Here is an 18,145-nt window from a genome sequence, read left to right as displayed (position 1 = left end):
TAACTTGCCCGGAGATTCAAGGCGTCCTCGGCCTCTGTGATTGGCGGGCCCAGCTCCCAACCCAGCTCTAGTTGCTCATTGGCGGCTAGCTAGAGGCCCGGGGGCGTGGCCGGAGCTGTCCGATTGGCGGGAGGGGGCGGTCCCGGAGCGTGAAGGTGGTGAAGGTGGTGGAGAGGCGGGGGCGGGGCCGCACTGAGGCGCTGCGGCGGTGGCGGCGGCGGAGGCAGCGGTGGCGGCTGCTCGTCCTAGCCTGGCGGGGGCGGGGGTCTGGAGAATGGGGGCGGGTGGAACAACGGGCCGGTGAGGAGCAGCCGCCGCCGTCTCCGCCGTCGCTTCGGTAGCCGCCGCGGTGGTCGCCTCGGACAGCTCCGCTTGCTCTCGGGCCGGCGCCTCCTATCCTGACATCCCGCCGGGAGTGGGAGGCTGAAGCGCAGCCGGCGGCGCAGGGACGGTCCGGCTCCGCAGCGGCGCGGGCGGCCGCAGTGACAGCCCGGCCCCGGCCCCGGCCCGACGCCCGCCCTCGGTGTCCGCAGCCACGATGAACCGAGGCGGCAGCAGCCCGTCGGCCGCCGCCAACTACCTGCTCTGTACCAACTGCCGGAAAGTGTTGCAGAAGGTACGGGCTCGGCCTGGGGTCCGGCTCGAGAGGGGCGCTTCCTGCGGGCCGGGCTCAGGCTGCTCGGCCCTGGGGCGCAGCTCAAAGGGACCGCGGGGCACCTTCCCTACGCCGAGACCGAGAAAGGGGGCGTGGGTTGAAGGTGAAGGGTTCAGACTACTTATGCTTTTTATTTCCGCCGGGACAGAAGCTAGTCCCGAGGGACTGGAGATTTTTTTTTTTTTTGGCGGGGTGTGGGGTGGTGGTGGTGTAGAATGGTGCCAGTGTTTTGTTTTTCGGCTCATCTTACCTTGAACCCCGGGCTGCTCCTCGGGCGGAGGGAGCGAGGGACCTGTTCAATCCTTCTCCCGGTGCTGTTGATGGAGGTCGATGTGCAATCACAACAGCCAGGTCTGGTCTTGAGGAACCTGGGCTCCGTCTTCGCTGTGGCTAACTCTTGCGGGTGTTGTTTTTGTTTACTCGCTTCTTTCTGCCTTTCTTGCGCGCTCGCCCCTAACACCCCCCTTTTTACATTCTTTTGATGGTCGTCTTGTGTCCATAACTCAGTCATGAAAGGAACTGGTAAAACAGCTTGAACTTTATGCCCATGGGAAATGCTATTCGACCTTACAGTTGCTCAGGCTGGAGCTGGGGGAGAAGGAGACTGAGGTGGAAGTGAGTTATCACTCCCTAGCACCCCCCTCTCCCCTCCCCGGTTGGTCCAGAAAAATCAGACACACAGTCAGCTTATTGCTGCCTAGAGTGACTGATAAAAGTTTACTCCAGTATTGTTTAGCTCACTTGGCTTAATCGCTCCGTTAAAAGAGGGGGAGGGGATGAGAAGATGTCGCTTTAGACCGAGAAAAGCTTTTAATTGGACTTTAATAGTGACCACCGGATAATATTTTAATCAGTTTATTCTTACCCAAACACTATGTTTACGTTTCGTCAAGTGGAAACGTTACTTGAGGTGCTTCTGTTTGTCCAATACAAATGAATTAAAATTGCTGAGCTGTGCAAATGCATAGGGACTAAGGTGAATACGGCACCGTTTTTTAGTCAATTTCCCTAAATACAGTTCAGTAGGGGTTGTTCTTTATATATTAAAAAAAGAAAGAAAGCATGTAAGTAAGCAAGCTCAAATATTTGCGCTCTTTGTCCAAAAACTGTTTTTCTTCCTCTGTGGGTCAGGCCAAGTGCCAATCAAAGTTGTTTTTCAAGCCTCTTTTCCCTGCAGTAGGGCTGCTGCTTTTTTTTTTTTTTTCTGTTTTACTTGAGAGCATGAAGAAAGCAAAGGGATTTCAGACTTGAAGTTAATCGAACAATTAAATATGCCTTAAATTGTGTTTATTGGGTATGTTTTTCTTGAAACAGATTTTTATTAAATGTGCATGTTGAGTATGTGCAGTTATTTTTTCCCCCATAAACTCTGGGATCAAATTACAGTTGATACTTGTTCAGCTCATTGTAGGGCAGCTTGTGAGAAATGCAATGGATCAGAAGTGCAGATCAGCTTAGTTGAATGTTAACCCTTTCTTTTACTTCAGGGCCAGATGTCATCTGACCTAAGCTTTTTAAAAAATGGTTATTATTTCCTAACTTTAAAAGTTTTAAGTTATGTCTTTAACATGAAAAAAGTGTTGTTTGAGACATGTTTGATTAAATTGAAGCCTGGTTAAAATAACAGCTAGTTGTTTTTTTGTTGTTTTTTTAACTGAATAAGAGGGAAAAAAGCTATATTGATTTTGATTTTTTTTTAATGGCTCTGGCAATTTAGTAGGCTAATAAAATGTTTGGAGGTGATATTAGATTTCAAAATCTATTTTTTCTTTTGAGAGAATCATGGCTATGGATTCATCACACTTTGTTAGCATTCTTTATATCTTTCCCTTAGCTTTTAAGAAATTGTTTCTAATTATCTAGAGAGAACATCCTCATCTCTAGCCATTAATAAAAGAGAGAGGTATGTAGAAAATGTATGTTCACTATTTTCACATTTTATAATTGCTATGCATACCTCTGCCAATATTACAGTTTTTAGTAACTCTAAGGGGTATGTAATATTGATTCATGCAGCAGCATGCAATGGCTTTAGATGGAAATGGGACTGTTTGAGCCAGTTATGACATGACTTGGCAATATTTCTAGCTTTTTAAAAGTATCTATTCTTAAGTGCTCTTAAAAGATATCAAGTGTTTAGTGTTTTAAATTCTTCATCATTCTAAAAACAGAATGTGAGTTTATTTCTAATAAAGAGATGGTTTTCTTTTTGATTGAAAGTTATACTCTAAGTAAAATTCATCAACAACTCTCAAAATGTGATTCTCTGAATTTATCTTGTGTTTTCCACTTAATAAAGTGTTCAGTAATAACCAAGTGAGTCATAGAATTTTGAATTTTTTTCAGTGTAGTTCATAATGGAAGAATGAAATTCATGCACACCCAGTGTGAATTACTCTTTGCTGTTATAATCCTCATTTGATGGGGGAAGAGTCACCTTTATATGTAACATTATGCCTTTTTCTCAGAGTGGCTTAATTTGTTTCAATGTGTTGAATTTGGGGGATCTTCAAAAGGAAGTGGATTCACCTTCACATGAAATAATTTGGTTTAACCCAGTATCTGAAAATTGCATTGTATATTGTATGGGAATTACAATTTTGATTTAGTGTCCTCCAAAATAAAGAGTATAATATTGAATAAAATATTCAAAATATTTTATTGAACATAACTAATTTGAATATACCTAAAATAATGACTATACCTAATTTGGTAACCATAACCATAGGCCAGTAAAAAAAATGGAAAGGTAAGCCATAGAGGGAAACAAACAAAACTGTCCTCAAATCTAAAACTCCTACTGAACCTAACTTGATCTCTTATCAATGAAATAATTCAATAAAGTTTTAAATAAAAGAGAAAATGCTTCTATTTACTTTGGAAAAATTAATGAGTTTTGATGTGTAATACATTTTTCATGAAGAAATTTCAGGGACAACTAGATAAATTTTAAAGTGGAGTGCCAAACTGCATTAAGAAAGGTAGGTAACTGTTAGTCCACTCATTTTTCAATAAATAAAAGGTGTCATATTTCAATGTACCTTGAGTATTAAGCAGTTAGTGCTACTGAAGTGAATAAAGCTCTGCACTATAAGTTAAAGGATTTAACATTTAAAATTCTTCATGTTTGGTTAGTTCCAGTGATAGATGTTTGTTGGTTATTGCACTTTTCCACTTTACTTATATAATCACTTACTTTGACACTTTTTTGATGGTTTATAAATGAAGGGACTGCGAAAATAAAATGGGAAATATTAGATTGAACCATATGAACCTCATTTTTTATAGTCAAAATTGTCAGTTAACAGTTTTATATGGTTCAACCAATAGCATGGAATAGCTTTGACTATGGATTAGTGGCCTCTTCTGCCTTGGTTAATCAGGTTTCTTAGGTACACAATTTTGATTGTTAAAAGGAGTTTCTTTACTGCATTTTATCTTAAATGAAATAAGCAGATATTAAGCAGTGAATTTATAACAGCAAACCATTAAGCAATGGTCTTCAAACTGCTTTTTATGGAGTCCTAAAATGCTTTAGTGTTCAAAACTGCTTGAGTTGGATTACATTTTTAAGTACATTTAAAATTATAATTTAAAAATATAGATACCTGAAAATATGTTTTACCAAATTTTAACTATTTTTAAAATATTTTATTTATAAATTTTTTGAAAAGATTTTATTGGGGAAGGAGAACAGTGTTGGGGAATTGGGGAGGGGGACCAGCCAAGTTGTTGTTCTTCAATCTTAGTTGTGGAGGGCGCCAGTCGCCATCTGGCTACCCATCGGCAGCTCATGGCCTCTAAGCTCAAGGTGCTGTGTTCAATCTTAGTTGCGGGTGGGCGTAGCCACCATCCCATGTGGGAGTCGAATCAGCAACCTTGTTGTTAAGAGCGCATGCTCTATCCACTGAGCCATCCGGGCGACAGCTCTGCTCAAGGTGCCAAGTTTAGTCTTAGTTGCGAGTGGGCATAGCCCACCATTGAGCATAGCCCACCATTGAGCAGGCAATTTTGTTATACCAGTTGAGCCATCCTGCCACCTGTTGGCAGCTCAGCGACAGCTCAGCTTGGGCGCAGCGTCACTGGCCCATGTGGGAATCGAACCAGAGGCCCTGTTGCTCAGAGCTCATGCCCTTAAGCCAACTCTTAACCAACTAAGCCACTTGGCTGGCCCAAATTTTAACATTATTTTAAAAAATTATTTTTTGTTACAAGGTAATTCTTGTGCAGGCCTTGCATTTTTTATATATATATATGTATATATATATGTATATATGTATGTATGTAACATATATATTATATATATATATTTTTTGAACTTTTTTGTTAATATGACATTGATGAGAAAGATTGTCATTGATTATGAGGGACTGGCTTTTTTAAAAAGAATTCTGTACACATTTATTAATGTTAAATTTTTACTTGTGAGAAAACACTCATTAGTAACTTTATCAATAAAACACTTATAAAAATTAACATTTTGTATACTTATATATTTTATAGTTCAGGTTCAATATAAAATTTCATTTGTAAAAGGGATTCTGCTGCTTCCCCCACCTCCCCACCACTAAATAAATAAACTGCTAAAGCATAACTGCTAATGTAGCGATACTGGAAGCCACAGGATGTGCTCATAGTAAGGTCTTCGATGGGGCCTTTAATTTGGGGCAGGTTAGTTAACTTTCTTGAAGCCTAGTTTTCTCCGTAAAATATAGATAATTCCTACTTGTCTTACAGGTTGCTACATACCTTGAGAGAGGTAATGTGTTAAAATGCTTTGTAAACCATAAAGTACAACTATAAATATAAGAAAGAACAAGACAAGCCTATTTATTTTCCCCTTTCCCAGTATGCCTTAGTTCTTTATGTGTTGTGGCAATGTATTTCAATACATACTGAGTAGTTTCATTCGTTTTCACTTTAATGTCCTATTTAATTATTGCCTGTAAATGAGAGGTAAGGATATTATGCTTTTAGTTAGAATGTTCAACATTTTTTATTTGCATATTTCTATTCGTATCCTACTCCACTTGCCCCCAAATCTTAATCCAATGGGTAACTTTGGGCTTTTCAAATAATAAAATTGCCTTTTGGACACTTGAGCAGATAAGGGAAATTGGCACTTAATTCAAAAAGATTAAGAGTTAAAGATGATTTTGTTTAACAGAAGTTGGGGGAAATCTAGGATAAAGCAAATAATTTTTAATTATTTTAATTTAGGAAAAGAGTTATGGAAGTTAAAGTCTCTTAGTCTTTTCTCCCCATCTCTTTATTCCTTCCTTTTTCCCTTTTGAAGTGATTGGGTTATAACTTATGTTTCTCTAGACCATCACAATTTTTAGTGTTTTCACATTACCTCAGTTGATTCTCTCAAACTGAGAAAATTTAAGTGGCATGGCCTCTGTCATACAACTTGTAAGATATCCATTTAATTCTTAATGCTGCCTCCATAATAAACTAAACTGTGTTCTAATTGCCCCTTGCAGTATTGAGGTTGCCACAGATTATGCCCATTCCCAACTTCAGCATCTGTGGAATGCCTGTAGGTACCTAAAACTCTCCAGGTAATATTGGTTGGAAGTATGAATTTTCGTCCCTCTTTGACATATTATTGCAGATCAACTGGAGGGAAAGGAGAGGAGTTCGCTGCCTATTTTTATGTAACAGTTGTTTCATTAATAAGATAAAGCAAGCAATTGTCAAATATGATCTTTAGGCCCTGGGGGTGTTCAGGACCCTTTTGGAAGTCCAGAGGGTCAAAACTATTTTTGTAATCATACTAAGACTTCGTTGCCTTTTTCACTGTGTGCAAAAGCACTGGAGGTAAAACTGTGCTGGCCCCTTAGTATAAGTCAAGGAGTGGCACCAAACAGTAAACACTGCCTTCTTCACTGTCATATACTCATAGTGGGAAAAAATATATATATATGCCAGTTTTATTTAAGAGTGTCCTTGAAGAAGCAGTAGAAATTTAAATTTTCTTAAACCTTGACCTTTGAGTGTCCATCTTTTTAATATCCCATGCGACAAAATGAGAAGTGCATAAAGCGTTTCTGCATAGCAAACTGGTTGTCTCTAGGGAAAGAACGTGTATGGTCATTTTAGTTGCGAGCTAAACTAGCTACTTTTTAAATGTAACCCCATTTTTATTTAAAAGAACACCTATCAGACAAACTTTGGTTATTCATATGTAAGTATCTGATAAAAATTGTCTTAAAAATGAGTAATGTGATCCTAAAAATTCAAGGAAAAAAACTGACAATATTTATTGCCAGTAAAATTTAAACTTTCAAGGAAGTATTGGAATTTTGGAAAACATGTATCTGCTATCAATAGCCTGAAAGCTTCCCAATTCTTCAAGCTTCTCCTCTTAAGTGATATTAATGGATGTGATTTTTTTCATGTTGTGTAACAAAATGTGTCAACACTTGGAAGATCTGCATAATTCTATGAACCAATATCTTCAAAATTATCAGTGCATAATGACATTGCTACTGAGCGCCTTTCTTTCCTTTTCACCTAAGACCCAATCAGTTAAGAGTACATTGGACATAATCTTTGCCATGTGACCAATATTTTTATCACTGACAATGTTGTTTGTTCTTTTCCTTGAATTCTCAGGATTGCTTTATTCATTTTTGAGAAAATGCTTATCAGAATCATACAAGGGTAAAAGATCCATTCAAAATATAAGATAGGCAAATGGATTTTAATATAATGGACTATAGAAAGTTAAGTTTACTGATAAAGTTTTAGATTCCACAGTGCACCTCACCTTTAAGAAGCTCTACTTGCCAAGTTTTGATGTGGTATCAAAGAAGAACATTCACAATTATCTTTTTCGTTTTCCAGCTATATACCTGTGTAAGGCCATATTTTCCTCACGTAACTCAATCAAAGCATACCTCAAGAGATAGAATGCAGAAGCAGATATGAAATTCAGTTGTCTTATATTAAACGTTAAAGGTTTGCAAAAATGTATATAAATGATATTCTAACTTTTTGTTTTGGAAAATTAAGTTATTTTTATAAAAATGTGACATGTTAACGTAATAGATTTGTTTTAAATGAATTAAGCATTTAAAATGTTCTCAACTTTAATTTCTAATACAGTAACTATTGGAAGTTATAACCTACACATTAACGAAAGCTCTTTGGGGGGTCTTCAGTAATTTTTAAGAGTGTGAAGGAGCTTCAAGACCAAAATATTTGAGAACTTTTGAGCCAAATTTCCTCACAGTAGTATGTGGTACATATAAATGTAATTTTCAGGAGTGTCTATGGGAAAATTAAAGGCTAATATCACTGACAGAAAATGTGGATAAGGCCAACCCAGTCACCTCTATTCTGTGTGGGGATTACGTGTAGATACTGCCTAGTACCTGTTCAGTGACATCCTAGAAGCTTCTCTGCTATCATAGTAAGACTTAGGTGAACTAGAAATGATCTTAATCTAATTTTTGTGAGCATACTTTTACCTGATGAGAAATCAGGGAGAGGAAAATACAAACCTCTTCAGCTCTAAAGGAATATTCCCCTTAGTACTATGTAATGGCTGGAGAATGATCAGATCCAAAGATTATGTCCATTGTGCTCTAATTGGTTGGTTCTTGGCTGAAAAGAAAAGAAAGGCCTTGAGTAGCAAGGTTAGCCTTTTTCTTTTTCTTGAAAGCTGAGAAGTGTGGGAGAAAAGCAACAGAAGAAGAAGGGACAGGAAAGAATCAGAAGACAGAGTAGTATCAATATAGACTACTGATAAGAAGCATTGTTACAATAAAGAAAAACCACCACTGTAGACAGGAGATAGGACAGCTCTGAAAGTGGGAGTCCCTAAATGCTGCAATCCTCAAAGGTGTAGGACATTTTCCACTTCGTGGGTGTGTAGGCATGTGTGTGTTGCGGGGTGAGGGGTTACACTGTATACTGCCATGGCAGCCAGCAATTCAGTGTGGTTTTTGAAGACAGCCAAAAGGATCTATTAACTCTATCTGATTAGATCTGGTGAGACCTGCAAATGACTACCAGTATCTAAACTCCCTTAGACATCACTGTGATGGGAGTGAGGATGTGGGGAGGAGATGGAATTCACTGTATACAGTAAGTACATTGCCAAGCTAAAACATTTAGCCATGTGTCTCATAAGTCACCTTAAACCTATAAGTAGATGTGTTGTAAACTATTTAAAAGTATATATCCTATATCATCTAAACCTACAGTTAACATGTAGAATTCCTATTTGTCTTTCAAAAATTTTCTTCAAAACTGTGACATCTTCTAAAAACCTTTTCTAATCTTCAAACTCTTTGCCTTCTCCCTCTATTCCCAGGACTGCCGTGCTATCCAAGTATACTGCATTTATTGCACTTAGCGCATTGAATTAGAATTAGTAATTTATGTATCTCTTTCCCCTACCAGGTTGCCTCTTATTTGGAATCTGGTTAATGGAAATTTTATTTTTAGCAAAATGGATTTTGATTTAAAGATGTATTTCACTTATAAAGACTGACACTATATTTATATTGGATGCAATATAATCTAATAAAATGAAAACTCGTTTTCTAAAATATGACTACTTGTTTGCTATGTCTGTTCTTTACAGCCATATTTTGTTCTCTTTATTTATCCTGAATGGAACACTTTCAGAAGTTCATTAGCAAGGATTATTTTATCATCTTTGTGACTATGGGAACGTTTCAATTAAATATTGTACCACTTTTTGGAGAGTTCTGTTGGGAGCAAGAATGTTTGTCTACTAAGAAGGTCAGGACACTGGCCTTAGCTGTTGGTCCTTCTCGGAATTATAAAATGGCCATTGCTTTGCTATGGACAGATGCTCCACCTCCTGGAATCTGCTAGTGTTCTATAAGGGATGGCTGTTTCAGAGCAGCTTAAGGGCCTACTTTCAAACCTGCAAGATCCTCTGTAGGCTATCTCCTAAGGTTCGTTTCCCCATAGAATTCTGTCTAAGCCATTCCCTCTTCCATCTCCCCCCAAGTCTTTTACTTTGGAAGTCTCCCAAGCCAGCTGTGATATCCTTGGCGAGCAGGCACTCCCTTGGTAACTGAACCAGAGAATTGGTCGTAGGCCTGGACTGCCCCTAAGCTAGCTAGCCTTTACTTTTTAGATCCACCCACAAATGAGTCATTCATTGGTCTATGGGCCAGGATATTGACTACCTCCTGAGGGACACATGAATATTACAGGATATTCAATGATGTATTGAAATGCCTTGCATTTTGCTGCTCAAATCTAATAAGGAATGACAGGCATTTAACCTTATGTTTCATAAAGAATGTATTGAACATACCATACGAATAAGGATAACCAAGTATAAAAATGGTTGATTTAGGGCCATATTATTCCTTGCACTAGAGATTTCTTAAGTATAAAAATACATATTTGAATAAGGTTTATTTGCCCTACTAATTAATAGCTACTTGTAATGGAAGTGTATATTCTCATTTCTAGATACATATTGTATTTTTATATCTTTATTGCAAAGATGGAACTAGTCAGTTGAAATGAAAGCTGTCTTTCCAAATATGGATATACGTCAAATTTATCTCATGGGTAACTAAAGCTAGATTTTTGTGAAAGATTATTATAATTATCTGAGACTATAACTCTTCGTTTTGAAATGTGTTTTATAATATCAATAACAATGGTGGTTTCTATTGAATACTGCCTATGTGCCATTCATAGACTTTGCTAAGAATTTAAGCTCTACGTATGTATCACATATAATCATCATGATAAACCTATGAAGAATTATTACATTTTATGGATGAAGAAACTAGGGCTCAGGGAGATTTAGTTACTTGCTTAAGGTCATAGTACTAATAAGTGGCAGACTCAGGATTTGATACCAGGTCTATAACTTCAAAGCCTGGCTCATTTTACAGGTATAAACACTGCATTATCTTACATTCTACATGTTTTTCTTTATGGAAAAGACTCTTACCAAATGTAAAGTGAATGAAACTTAATAGGACCTGATTATTTGAGAGATTAATAGGAGGGGTTTCAAATTCAGATATTTTCTACTATATTTTTATATTAGAAATGCAAATTTTTTTACCTGTAATATTAAATCAATTGAGAAACAACTTGAAGTTCTCATTGAACAGTTTTGACCTATCTAGCTAGCTTAGCTAGCCTAGCTCTTTTATCTGTGTAACTCTGTTGTTAATTATGTGGCCATTCTTTTCTAATCCCAGAATATATTTTCCCTGCAAATTTTGACTTCCACCTTTTGCCAACCAGTTATGCATTAGTTCAATAACATTGTTTCATTCAACATTGCTATGATATCTGGGCATAAGACACTGTTTAGAAACATTTTGAGTTAAATATTGTGTCTTTTGAACAGGAAAACTATATTATGCAGTTCCATCCAACGTTCAGGTAGGCGTTGAAATGAAGAAAGGAATAAAAATTGGGTGACAGAGTGTAAATAACCAAGGACCAGCATCAAGGTGGCTTATCCTTTTTTACTACCCATTATTGTCTTTAAGGTAACATAAATGAAAAAAAAAATCAATCTTAACTCCTCAGAAAGTTCCCTTTTGATATGAACTTAGGAATTTAGCATGCGTAACTTTTTTTGGTATAAATTAATAAAGGAAAACAAATAAGGCCAGCAAATTGACTCCACTAAAAAAGAATGAAAATTAAACAAAACCACCTAAGCTAAAAGCAGCTTAGCACTAAACGCCAAGTAATATTTAATTTATTTTGTCAAACGTGAAATTAGTGAATTTTCAGTTAGGGTGTGGAATAACTGTTTTGTAGTTGTTTTTTAATAGAGTATGATCTATATAGCTATTAGTCTTTTTGAGATATTGTTTTATATTATGTAGCTATTAAAATAACTACAAGGTTCAGGTTCTAATATTCTTTAGGCAAAATGCATTGATTGTTGAACACTCAAGATTAGCATGAACTCGTAAGTATTCTTTTCATTATGCAAGAGACCTGTTTGGTATTTAGTGCCCTTAAAAAATGAGGGAAAATATGTGTTTTGGTAAATACAAATGCAGAAACAGTTCTCTTTTTTGTAAAAATATGTAGATTGCCATTTTATGCCTTAGTCTATGGCTCAACCTTTTAATGGCCTTCATATTCTTAAGCAGGCAAGAAATGTAACGGCTGTAAACATTTATAAACCAACCAGTCACGCACTATATATATATGAGTATCTTTCATTCATTTATTTACTCATTCAGCAAACATTAAGTGCTCCTACCTGTTAGACACTAAAAGAACACAGAGCGAGGACATCAGGGTTCTTGTCTAAGCAGTGTAATGGGTTGCAGCATACTTCTGGATCTCACAAGAGACCTTCAAGATTATTCCCCTCACTTGACATATAGTACAGAATAAAGCTTGGCAAAGTTTTTCTGTAAAGGGCTAGATAATAAATATGTTAGGTGTGCAGGCCTGACGTTACGGCCTAAGTAGATGTCTCTGTGACAGCTATTCAGCTCTGCCTTTGCATCATGAAACCAGCCACAGCCAGTTCATTAAAGAAAGGATGTGGCTTTGTTTCAATAAAACTTTATTTATAGACATTGAAATTTTAATTTTATGTAGTTTTCACCCGTCATGACAATCTGGACTCCCCCCCCCCCAATCATTTAAAAACGTGAAACCCATTCTTAGCTCCAGGCAGTACGAAAAGAGGCAGTGGGCTGGATTTGGCCAGCAGTCTGTAGTTTGCTGGCCTCCTGATTTAGCAGAAAGTGCAATGAACTTGGCATCAGAGGCCTAGGTTAGATTATTTTTCTGAATTCTGATTTGCACATTATTAAAATATAGATAGTAATAGTACCTATTAAAAAACATTTCTATATCTAACTCTTCCTTTGGTGTACAAAGTTAATCAGAGCTGACTGTAATAAACTGCCATGTGTAAAAACTTCTAATTAGAAGGACCTGGATAGATACCATATAATTTGGGTGGATCCAAAGTAAAACTTTAAAATTTAATCTGAATGGACTTGAAAGCACATTTGTCAGGTCATTTAGCACTATAGAGTGCTTTTTACCTCTTTTGAAATTGTCACGCCTTGTTTGAGTTTGGGATTGCCATTATGTATTACGGAACCTTAGATTTTAATTAAAGTTAACATTTTGACAGTCTTCCAAAACATAATTTATACAAATAGTTTGGATTGATATGTCATAGTGCAATATTAATCACTCAAGAATCTGAGTGTATTTTGTGCTGGACAGAGTCCCCAGTGTTGGGGTTTCAGAGTTCTGTCTTTGAGGTCTGTAGCGAAGAGAATATATGGTAGTTCCATAGATACTTTGTCCCTACAGGTAGGTAGTGCAACAGGCATAGTCATTTTTCTATAGTAAACAATTTTAAAGTGTTGAACTCATTGTCTTATTCCATTAATAGTTAGGACTAACTCCCTAACGGCCTTCCTCAACCAACATTAACATAGTGTCACTCAAGAGATGTGTCATATAGTAAGTGAAACAAATACATACTGCAGAGCTGTCCAGGGTAGGACATACCCAAATGAAGATACGTGAATGCTGGTGCTGGGGAGTGTGCATGAGGAGTGGGTAATTCAGTGGAAACAAACGCTTCCTCTGCTGAGCAGTAGTGGTGGCTGTCAATAATTGGAAAAGGGAAAATAATTATTCAAAATACATTTTATGGAGATGAGCTTTGAAAATTTCACAGTGGGTGTTTAATCAGTGAATATAATATGGCACCATTTATCCGGGTTGCACATTAGCAAAACATCAGTATATGGTGTTTCCCATGGTTGAGATTTAATGATACCCAGAGCAATGATACAGCCCACCCATGCAACAAGCAAGATTCAAAACCTGTTCAGGCAACCAGAATTTTCATTAAAATGAAGATTGACAACTATGTATTTTAATGTGTGCTTCAAATTAGATCTGGTAGGGAGTTCTTTGGAACATCTTTTGTTATGATTGCATATTGTGATTGTATATGGGAGCATTAAATGTACATAACCCATGCATTGATATGGACAATCATTCTTGTTCTTTTTTATGAAGTAATTATTAATCCGATGCACTTGGTTTTAAAAAACAAATTCCCATGATGTATAAACAGCCATTAATAGAAAATATTTTACTTTTCATTTACATTAAACTTGTAAATGTAAGTGCACAACATCTATGTGTTTTTCTCCTGCATCCTTTATTATGGTCTTTATTAAAGCTATTGCACAGAACAAATGAGTGAGTCATAAGGGCAAATGGAAAGAATTGATAATGAGTTTCTTTATGATAACTCCATTTAACAATATATTTATAGAAACAATTGGATTTTTAAAAATACTAGAAATTAACTTAGGAGTCTGCCATCAATGTGCTACAGGGTGTTGCCCCTCTGATTTTAGAGTGCCACTAAAATTTGAACCTGTTGTGGCAGTGTGCATTTAGTAATTTTAGCTTTTCATAAAACACTGTGTTACCATTTATGAGAGGTGCTCTGATGTCATAAAAATGAAGTAATTTGCCCTCTAGAACTCCTAATTTGTCCATATCTTTTTCACTGACACATAAGTATTTCATGACCATAAAAGAGAAGAGGTGTGCATTGTTATTATAAAAAGCCATTTCCTTTTATTCTACCTTTATAATCATTTTAATGCATTTTAGTGTTTATGGATAATTAACTATTTGACAGGACTGTTGAGTACTTGAACACTAAAATGTAATGTGCTGTCAGTTGTAAATCAATTTAAGATAAAGGATTTCTAAAATGAAGATACAAGTCAGTTGGAAAACTAGATTAGATGCACAGAAACTTGATGCATACCCTTTCTGGAACATATGTAATGCATAGCTGCTTTACAGTTATTTCTAAGAAAAATTTACATTCAAATACTAAGTTCCTCTTCACAATATTATAGTACATATTTGCTTTTCAAGACCGGTTAAATTCACAGGGGGGAACAAGCCATTTACTGCTGGTCAGGGGTTGATTTTCCTGAACGTCATTGTAACTCACAGCTGCCACCCAACCACTGGATAGCAATTTTTAGGAATTAACTTGGTCTTGATTGAATTAATATCCTTTCCAAATTGCTGTGATTGACTTTCCCAGAGACTGGAGCTATTGTTTTATTTAAAATGGTTCATTTGCAGAAAGACTGAAGTAATTTATTAACAGGGAATAATAATTCTATAGGCTAATAAGTTTGTTTAATGTCTAGGACAATGATTCTTGAAGTGTGGTCCTGGAACCAGCAGTTTCAACATCACCTGGGAGTCTGTTACAAATGCAAATTTTGGGGCACCACCCCAGACCTACAGAAAATCAGAAATTCTGGAGGTGGGGCCCATTGGTCTGAATTTTAACCAGCTCTCCAGGTGACCCTGATGTACTATAAGGATTGAAAACCATGGTCTGGGATTATTAATCAGATGCTTCCACAAATCAGAATTGTGTATGTCCATTTTATTTTCAGCATGCGCTATAAATTGTTTGAGAAATGGTAAAAAGAGGAAATTGTTTCAAATTAAATCAATACTAAATCCCTACTCTTTACAGATACAAATGGCAGTACAAGCTCTAGAATCAGGAAGATTCAAGATTACTTTTGTCTGTCTTAAAAATGTAGTTACAGATTTGAGACCTTCAGGTACAATATGCTCTAACCTTAAGAAAAATATATCTTATTTTATTGTTTTTAGATTCTGAACTTTAGCTTAAGGAAAGAAAAAGAGTTGGGTTTTGGAAGCTTGTTTATGATTGAAATCAAGTGAAAACATCTCTTGGAATTGCATATTTATATAAAAATAAGTGTTTTAGCACTTACATTGGTAGATTCTGACGGGTCTCTCCATCTTAGTTTATTTCAAGGAAAATTGATGTTTTAGGCTTTCATGGAGAAAAAAATTATCTTGGACTTTTTTTGTGAGTTTTTTTTTTCTATTTTTCCTTTTTTTTTTAAAATTAATTTTCAATTGTAGTTGACATACAATATTAGTTTCAGGCGTACAACATAGTGATTAGACATTTATATATCTTAAGGAGTAATCACAATTACCCATCTTACACCAAACATAGTTAATTACAATATTGTTGACTCAGGAACCATACATAGTTATTACAATATTATTAACTCTGTCCCCTATGCTGTTCTTCACATCCCTGTGATTATATATATAACTGGTAATTTGTACTTCTTAAGGACACTTTTTCCCCTTAAACAGGAGAAATAATGTTTGTCCTAAAGATAGTTTTTAAAATTGTTTAAGTCTCTTAGACAAGGTTAAATATGCATGTAAATTATGGATATTCTTTTTCACCTGTAAACTAGTAGCTTACTCTTCAATTACAAATGGCGTATCAGAAAGGGACATCAGGAAGCCTAAAAATTAAAACAAACCTAAGGAATGTATATTATACAGGGACCTTAGATAAATCAAAGGGATAAAAGATTGCTCTTTGAAAAGGAGAGGTTTCAGTTAGTTAAAGTTCTAGCTAGGCTAGTGAATATAAGTAATTTTATTTTGCTATTTGGTTGCATCTAATTTTGAGGTAATGGGAGTTTGCCTCATATTGTCTCTTGTTTAATACTAAAATTTAACCTAGGTTGATCTTAACTCATGAAAGATAACGGACTGTATTAAATTATCACCCCTCCACCCCACTCCCCAAATCCCTTATGTGTCAGCTGCCCCAGAAGCATATGTAGTTTCTTAATTCTAAACCATGGAGAGGGATGTTTTTCTATTGACCACTTTCCTATCCTTCTTCTGTGAGGAAAGGACTAATATAATATAGTACCTTAAATAGAACTGTCTCCATGGCAATGGGCAGTCAGCTTTTGACTTTGAGACTCATAAAAAAGGAAATTAAAAAAAGCATTTTCATGGTTTAAAATAGCAGTACAGCAAATGTAAGGTATGAGAATATTTCCTGTCAGTTATTGCATGACTGATTAAGCTAGCATAATACAGTTTTTTTTTTTTTACATAGCACTTTTTATCTGAGTATTTCAAAATGCTATACAATTCCTTCCCTTAGTTAATGAGTGTTAATTATTATCTTCAGATTAATAGAAAACTTGAGAAGCTCAGATCTAAGTTTAGGATTAGGGTCCATGCCTGAGAAAAATGGTGGCCTAGGCCTGTTTGTATTTTTATTCTCATAAAGAATAAAAATACTGGCAAAATGATGGTTATTCTTGATTATATTTAAACAGAATTATCTCTGGAATACCAGAAGCAATGACAAGATTAAAAATAAAAGCTTAATAATTTATGCATTTTTTTCTAACTGGTTTCTACAATTTTGGGTCTACGGATCGCTTAAAAGATTCTGCTGGCAACCTGCCTGCCTTGCCCCCTCTTTCATCCACACCCACTTAATAGGCAGAGCCCTTTAACTCCTCACTGCTGGGCCACCAAGCCTTTTATAAAGGTCAGTGCCAGTGCTGTATATTAGGAACTGAAAAATAAGAACACATTATTATCCTTCGTAGTCTTCTTTTGTCCTTTTCTATATTTATTTCCTCCTTGACTAAGCCTTATCTCAGTATAGGGTTAATTTCCAGTTGAATCAGCTCTCACCTTTAAAGTATCATCAGTAAATGCTTAATACTCTGAGGCTACTGTTAACAAAGGAATTGGTTAAACAAATGATGTGACATAAATTCATTGAACTACTGGATAACGCTTAGGATGTAGATCTATGTAGATCTATTAAAGGGAACAGATGTCCATAATAGGTTTAAGTGGAAAAGGCTTTTTCTTCCTAAAGGATGAGAAGTTTTTCATTTTAATTTTTAAAAAGATAAAAAGATACATGCAAAAGGATGGACACCAAAAGTAATAGTATTAATTTCCGAGTGGTGGGATTACTGAAAATTAATTTTACCATCTATTTCTTCTCATTGTCTTCTGTTTGTTTTAACAACATGTTTCATAAAAATTTAAGAGCTATTACTGTTTTGAAATAACAGTAGAACAAATAATTTAAGCGAAGGGTAGTGCAGAGAGCAAATCCAAATGAGGTGGTAAATTAAATGAGATGGTAAATTAAAGACACGTTGAGATAAAAACAAAAGCTCATAGATTTAATAGCTATCCATAGAAGCTGTGGGTAAATTGTCAAGAGGATAATAACGTGTGCGTAGGTGGCTAATGAAGACTCAGATGTGCAGACATAGATATATGTAGTCTGGAGAAGAATGAATATATCATAGTTGTCTCTGTAACATATTCCTCTATGTTACCATATCAATCATTCCAGGATTTCTTTTTAGGAACCTGATGGACTTAACTAATACTTCATCAGAAAATTACCTTTCTCTCTAATTTTGAATTCAAAAGATAGCTACAATTGTATTGCTCTACTTTTATACTGTATGGTAGTAAGATGTATAAATTTCAGGAATTTGTCAAATATGTAATTTAAGTATTGTATATTAATCTAGAGATGTTATCGATTAGGACCTAAAGATAGAAAAAGATGGTTATATTATG

General features: G+C 36.1%; 1 protein-coding gene across 2 annotated transcripts in view; it reads left to right on the top strand.

Annotated features, from left to right (window-relative positions):
• The first annotated feature begins 270 nt into the window (after nucleotides 1–270).
• Nucleotides 271–18,145, top strand: part of SESN3 (sestrin 3) — a 64,889-nt gene continuing 47,014 nt past the window's right edge. The window contains exon 1 of one of the 2 annotated variants that reach the window (XM_019657128.1): nucleotides 271–616. In XM_019657128.1, the coding sequence (XP_019512673.1) occupies nucleotides 539–616 (78 nt within the window). In that variant the 5' untranslated portion in view covers nucleotides 271–538. The remainder of the gene's footprint in view (nucleotides 617–18,145) is intronic. The other variant, XM_019657129.1, reaches the window with a different exon arrangement.

Source organism: Hipposideros armiger, unplaced genomic scaffold, assembly GCF_001890085.2.
Source record: "Hipposideros armiger isolate ML-2016 unplaced genomic scaffold, ASM189008v1 scaffold_274, whole genome shotgun sequence".
Classification (NCBI taxonomy): Eukaryota; Metazoa; Chordata; class Mammalia; order Chiroptera; family Hipposideridae; genus Hipposideros; species Hipposideros armiger.
Note: the sequence above shows the minus strand (reverse complement) of the source record. Positions and strands in the feature narration are given on the sequence as shown.